This window comes from Carlito syrichta, unplaced genomic scaffold, assembly GCF_000164805.1.
Source record: "Carlito syrichta isolate Samal-C Ts95f unplaced genomic scaffold, Tarsius_syrichta-2.0.1 Scaffold302313, whole genome shotgun sequence".
NCBI lineage: Eukaryota > Metazoa > Chordata > Mammalia > Primates > Tarsiidae > Carlito > Carlito syrichta.
Genome location: NW_007246409.1, coordinates 218,849 through 225,952, shown reverse-complemented (window position 1 = coordinate 225,952; position 7,104 = coordinate 218,849). Strand labels below are relative to the sequence as shown.

The following is a 7,104-nucleotide window of genomic DNA, read 5'->3' as shown; positions in this document are numbered from 1 at the left end:
AAAAAAAAAAAAAAAAAAAAAAAAAAAAGAATTCTGACAGCAGTAAAGGGAATGGGTGGCTTGAGGAAGTCAGGGAGTCAAGCTTCTTGATATGTAGATGAAGCTTTGCGGGTGGCAGATTTCAGAGAGAACCGTGTCCTCAGAGGTGCCCAGAGTCCTGGAGTCCCCAGGAGTCAGCTGTACAGGGTCATAATGTGCTTTGGTTTTCCTTATCTGTTATGTGATGTTATGCCAGAGTCAGGTGGGAAAGTAAACATTGTGTAAGGTTCATTAAAAAGACCATTACCGGGCACAGAGGCTCACGCCTGTAATCCCAGCACTTTGGGAGGTGGAGGTGAGAGGATTGCCTAAGCCCACGGGTTCGAGACCAGCCTGGGCAACATGGCGAGACCTCGTCTCCACAATAAATAAAAAAATCAGCTGGGCGTGGTGGTGCACACCTGTGGTTCCAGCTCCTTGGAAGGCTGAGATGGAAGGATTGCCTGAGCCCAGCAGGTCGAGGCTGCAGTGGCTGTGAGCATGCCACAGCACTCCGGCCTGGGCGACCGCGTGAGACTCCAACTCAGATAGATGAATGAATGACCAAGTAACCAAATAAGCAAATAACCAAAGAAATAAATAAATAACCAAATAAACCACCAACCAACCAATCAGCCATCTCCCAGGCCCCTTTGGCAGAATAAAGGAAAGATTTTAGAGGTCCTCTTTCCTGGTAGCTTCCTACAATTCCCAGGGCTGACTCTCTCCGGTGGGCCCAACCTCAGGCCACAAGCCTCTACCCTGCACCCTTTGCCGTGGCCCCGGGAACGTGGTCCTGATGGGTCAGTCCAATATTCGAGCTTGAATGAGAAAGGTGTGGTACCCAAAGGACCCCATTCGGACCCCGGGGTGCAGTTCGCGCCCAGAGCCTGGCACACAGGAAGCAGCGAGCACTCCCTCCCTTCGGAAGACGCCAGCCCTGCCTCCTAGGGGCAGTCGCCAGCCGGCTCACTGTCAGTGGCCTTTCCAGGCCTGGCATCCATTCCCCTCCATCTGCCTGCCAAGCCATCCCAGCCCCGGTCTGCCCCTCCCCGTGGGCTGTCCCGGCGAGAAAGCTCCCCGAATCCAAGCTTGTGGGGCTGTGGGCTGTGCTTTTAATCTTGGTTTTAATTCCAGCTCGTTCTCTTGGCTGCACCTCCCAGCCCCAGAGCCCCAGGGCCCATGCTAATTTGCTTCTCCCACCTCCACTGGTGCCGGAATAACCATTTTAAAGAGCGCCTTGGGGAAATCGAATCAAATGAGAGCGAAATCTAATTTGGCACTAAAAGCCTCTGACTGAAGCCCTGTGTTCTGGGCCGGTGTGGATCCTGAATAATCTGCACTTTCTGGGTTTTTAAGGGCTGGGGCCTGGAGAGAGGAGGGAGTGAAAGGAGAAATTCTAGCAGAGGAAGTAGCTCAGACACTCTGACATCCGTGGCACTGACAATAACGGGCAGGGGTGGGCTTCCAGAGGCGGGGACCACCCCCCTCCACTGCACACACTCCCCCCAGAAACACTCATCCCACCGGCCGGGCCAAAGAGTTAAGCTCCTTAGCATTCCAAGCTGCATGTTCGTCAGAAGGACCTTAGCCCACATTGTCAGGGACAGACCAGGAGGGTCCCTGGCCAGGGACTCGGAAGGCCCGGGGGAGAACCCAGGTCCCTGTGGGGAATTCCCCGGGCCTTTTTCTCGGTTTTCGTTCTCTTGTCTGCAAACGGGGTGAGAGTCTGTGCCTCGCAAACGCCTTGGGGTCCTGAGTTCCTCTCAGAACGTGTCCAGCGCTGTAGACCTGTGGACAGGGGCGGAAGATGGAAAATCTGGCTTGCAGTACGTCAGGGGATGGGCCCCTTCTGGAAGGTTCCCCGTCGTGTTTCCTGTTGCCTCTCACTGTGGCCTCTGGGACCTCATCTCCTCTCCCCACTGTCCCGCTTGGGTTCCGCAAATGTCCCCAGCCTCGTTCCTGCCTCAGGCACTTTGCACCTCAAAATTCCCACTGGCTGGAGTGGCTTTGGACCCAGCCCTTTCTGGCTCCTTCTGGTCACTCCTGAAAGAGCCTCTCCAACCAGTCAGCTCCGTGGGACCTCTCAAGGCTGCTCTGTCTCCTCATCCGCCTTTATCTTCCTCGTCACCGTTAACACCAGCGATACCGTCTTCATTTATCATAGTATCCGCCAGACGGTCAGCCCCACGGAGGCAGAGGTCCCGGTGGTCTTGTTCACAGCTGTGTTCCCAGTGCCTGGGAACAACTCCTGGCATACCATAGGTGTTTAATAAATAGTTGGCAGATGGATATATGAATCGGTGCCTTCCTTAGGGCAGCGTTACCCCAAATTCAGCAATTTCAGGTGCTGCCATGATGATATTTACCACACCTGGGTGTACTGATTCTACTACTTACCTAACATTTTCCTCCAAATTGTTCCATTCTTTAAAAAAAAAAAAGTTTTTTGACCGGGTATGGGGGCTAATGAAATGTCCCATTCTTTCGACTTCAGTTGCTTCCAAGGAAACGGTTACATCCCTGCCAATGTTAATCTGCCATGGACAGAAAGGGGCTCTGGAAGGGGCTTATTTGACCCCCTTCCTCATTGAGGCTCTGAACCAGCTGAGAAGCTGAACTGTGGAGTCCGCGGATGAAGCTGGCATGGCACTCAGGGAAACCTGGTCGAGGCTGGGTGTGCACAGGGGAGGCATGGGGTGGGGGCAAGGCCAGGAGTATTGCAGGGCCAGAGCCCCCGCGTCAGGTGGAGGACAGCTGGGGACAAGGTCACCAGGTCTAGCTGACCCTGTTCCCTAAGCTACCTGGGTCTCCTGGGCCTTCCCAGCTTTTCCGATGGCTCCAAAGAGCGGCCAGGTGAGAGGCTGTCGGCCGGGCAATCGGGAGAGTCACTTAAATAAGATCAGGGTTTCTCAGCGGGGCACTGACAGTTCTTTCTGGATCATTCTTTGTAGCGGGGGCCATCCTGCGTCATGGAGGACATTCAGCAGCATCCCTGGCCTCCACCCACCAGGTGCAGGGAGCACCCCGAGTTGTGCCACCACCAGGACATTGCCAAGTATCTCCTGGGGCAGAGTCTCCCCAGCCTGAACGATGGCTGTTCCAGGGAAGGAGACACGCAGGCCTTTGGCTGGCCCGGGTGTTGCACGCCGCCTCCCACGCAGTCAGTTGCTCCCTGACACCCAGCCAGGGACACCCGGCGCTGCTTAATTAGACACCCACCCCCTAATTACATTCACTCTTTCAACGTTGGATGTGAGTCAGGACTGGAGATGGTGCAGCCGGTTCCCGCCCCCTCCTCCCCAAAACACCAGGCTCTTCCCTTTATTTCTGCTCCGTCCTCCCACGCCACAGAAGCCTCCACCCAGCCTCGCCCCTGAGGCTGCTGGGGGCTCCTCCCTTCCTGTGTCGCCTCCCCTGGGTGGCCTGGTCCTTCAGGAGCTGTTCTGTCACCTCCTTCCTGGAGCACTCACTTCCCCCACTGCCGTGTCCCTCGGGGTTTGGGAATGCAGCCACCTAGGTTGCTAAGGGGTCTTCCTGCGTTCCTGGGCAGTGCCAGCCCCTGCCAGGTCTGTAGGAAACCCCACGGGAGGGATCCAGCTTGTCACAGCCAGCAGTCTCTGGCAGCCCCCGTGCCTTCTTCAAGGACCTAGGCGGAAGGGTCCCTTCCCCACCTACTCTTCCCTCCTTGGGATGTCCACCGCCCCATCTCTCTCTCTCCTCATCCCAGGTTCTCAGCCGACACCCACTGGGCCCTCTCCAACCACAAGGCCCAGCGCCGAGTGTCTGTCAAGATCTCGTAACATCCCTGCAGCCACCCCAAACAATCATATTTCTATGCTCAACAATGGCTGTGTAGCCAGGCACGGTGGCTCACGCCCGTAACTCCAGCACTTTGGGAGGCTGAGGCAGGAGGATCGCTTGAGCCCAGGAATTCAAGACAATCCCGGGCAACATAGTGAGAACTTGTCTCTACAAAAAAATCAAAGAATTAGCCAGGTGTGGTCCCAGCTACTCCAGGAGGCTGAGGTGGGAGGATCACTTGGACCCAGCAGTTCAAGGCTGCAGTTGTGTCTTGATTGTGCCACTGTACTCCAGCCTGGGTGACAGAGTGATACCCTGACTCAAAAAACAGCTGTGGACTGTCTTGGGCCCCAATGTTCTGGAGAGAGGTTGGGATGGGAAGGGAAACCCCTCTCCAATTTTCCTATTCCTTAAAAAAAATTGCCTTATAGATTATCATTATTAAAAAGTATATATGAGGCTGGGTTTGGTGACTCAAACCTGTAATCCCAGCACTCTGAGAGGCAGAGGTAAAAGAATTGCCTGAACCCAGGGGTTCAAAACCAGCCTGAGCATCTTGGTGAGACCTCATCTCTACAATAAATTTTTTTAAAAATTAACTGGGCATGGTGGTGCACACCTGTGGTTCTGGCTACTTGAAAGGCTGAGGCAGAAGGATTGCCTAAGCCCAGCCGGTCAAGGCTGCAGTGGCCGTGAGCACGCCACTATACTCTAGCCTGGGTGACAGAGTGAGACTCTGACTCAAAATAAATTAATACAAATAAAATAAACATTGTACACGATCTCTAAAGAAAACAAAAACAGAGAAGAATCACGAAGAAGCTCCGCTTCCCAGTGAGTAAACATTCTTGTTGATGGAAATCGTACATGTGTGGAAGTGCGCTGCTCCCCAGTGTCCAGGACAAGGTTCCACCAATGGAACCATCCCCGTTCCGGAAACAGAATGAGACCATGGACTGAGAAGCCCTCGTGCCCGTCACCGGGCCCCCCGCCCATGTCCTGAGTCACCACTGTTTTGACTCCATGACCACAGATTTGCCTATTTTCGAATTTCATAGAAGTGGGATCACACGGCATGTGTTTTTCTGTACCTGGTTACCTCACTTGATCCGAGATTGCTCAGAGGCCACGTTCCTGAAGGGAGGAGTAAACTAGGCCTTGCGGTCTGGTTTCTGCCTCGTCTCCGTTCTGTAAACACGGAGCCATGCCCCGCCCCCATCCTTTTGTGGACGGAGATTTGATTTGTTTCTAGGTATTTGCTATGACAAATGTGTTGCTACACGCATGTCCTATATGTGGCTTTGGGTGAATGCGGGAATACTTTTCTGTCGAGTAACAGCTCAGAGTTAAATCGCCGGGCCAGAGGTTATGAACGGGATCTGATTTAGGAAACACCACCAAAGGGTTTTCCACGCTGGCTGGACCAGCTGGCACATCCAGCAGGTGTGTGTGAGGGCCACCCTGCGCTCCCACGAACGCTTCATGGGAGCCATTCTGGTTGCTGTGTGTAGTAGACAGAAATCAAGGGATCTGCACACTTGAATGGGATGAAACTCCACTTTTATCTCCACTCACCTGCAACTGAAGCTTGGTGTTTGCTTCCGTTATGAGCGTGGGCCCCCCAAAACACCGCCCGTCGGGAGAATCTGCCACACCGTCATCGGCAGAGATCACCAGCATTTTAATATCCTGTTCCCGTTCTCGCAGATACTGCCACATCAAATATTTTCACTTGTCACTGCTTTGAAATGATCACTCTCTACAAGGTCTCTCTTTTAATGTATTGCTTTTTAAGACACACTCTGTTGTCGCAAATGCTTTTAGGACAGAGGGTGCCAAAAAATGTATACGCCTTTTAAGAAAGGAAAAACCTGTATTAAAATTGTGATACCTCATCTGTACCAATAACAAAAGATGAATGCAAGTCACTTCTGAAATCTGCCATTACAAGCGGTGCACAGAGTAGTTTCCATCGGTGTCCAGACACTTCTGATTACGGAAAACTGAAAGTCATACATAGAGTACATTGCCTGAAACGTATATGCATTTTGGGGGCACCCCCAATATTTTGATAACCATATTTCCGAATCATTGATTTTTCTCTGTGATCCTATATATTCCACACTTGTGAAAACACTTGAGGAGGGGCCCAGAGGCTCTGCATGTGGGCTGAAAGGTCTGTGGCAGAGAGGGTGTGCGGTGCTCAGGCCTTGGGCACGTGATGGTTTAAGAAACATCATCGGGCCAGGCGCAGTGGCTCATGCCTGTCATCCCAGCACTTTGGGAGGCCAAGAAGGGAGAATCGCTTGAGGCCAGGAGTTCAAGACCAGCCTGGGCAACAAAGCAAGACCTTGTCTCTAGAAAAAAAAATGAATAATTAGCCAGGCATGGAAGTGCGCTCCTATAGTTCCAGCTGCTTGGGAGGCTGAGGCAGGAGGATCGCCTGAGTCCAGTAGGTGGAAGCTGCAGTGAACCGTGATGGTGCCACTGCACTCCAGCCTGGGCAACAGAGTGAGACTCCAACTCAAAAAAGAAAGAAAGAAAGAAACACGGCCGGTGCTTTCTCACGTGCCTCCTGGTCCCTGTCCCTCCACAGCTTTCTTCGGGAAGTATCTTAATGAATACAACGGCTCCTACGTGCCGCCTGGCTGGAAGGAGTGGGTTGGACTCCTTAAAAACTCCCGCTTTTACAACTACACCCTCTGTCGGAACGGCGTGAAGGAGAAGCACGGCTCCAACTACGCCAAGGTAAGCTGCGCCCTCTGCCGGCCCGGGGAGGCGGTGTGGCCCACGGTCAGGGCCCCACCCAGGAGCCCCGCTGCAGGGGTTCGGGTCCTGACCCTGACACTTCCTTAACTGCGTGGCCTTGAGCATCATACATGCGTCCTCTGCTTCTCAGTTTTTTGTCTTTTATCGCTCAAAGAATATTCTGGCCGAGCATGGTGGCGCATACCTGTAATCCCCGCACTTTGAGGAGACTGAGGCAGGAGGATTGCCTGAGCCCAGGAGTTCGAGACCAGCCTGGGCAACATAGCGAGACTTTGTCCCTACAAAGAATCAAAAAATCAGCCAGGTGTGGTCGCACATGCCTGTAGTCCCAGCTACTCCGGAGGCTGAGGTGGGAGGATCACCTGAGCTCGGGAAGTCAAGGAGCCATGATGGTGCCACTGTGATCCAGCCTGGGCGACAGAATGAGACCCTGACTCAAAAAAACCCCACAAAAGCTCTCTTTTGTTTCTTTTCTTTCTTTTTTTTTTTTTTGATTTGGAGTCTCTCTCTGTC

At 53.1% G+C, this 7,104-nt stretch overlaps 1 protein-coding gene across 2 annotated transcripts in view; it reads left to right on the top strand.

Annotated features, from left to right (window-relative positions):
• Positions 1 to 7,104, top strand: part of SULF2 (sulfatase 2) — a 69,375-nt gene that overhangs the window by 23,948 nt on the left and 38,323 nt on the right. For both annotated transcript variants that reach the window (XM_021711471.1, XM_008056289.1), the window contains exon 2: positions 6,419 to 6,570. In XM_021711471.1, the coding sequence (XP_021567146.1) occupies positions 6,419 to 6,570 (152 nt within the window). The remainder of the gene's footprint in view (positions 1 to 6,418; positions 6,571 to 7,104) is intronic.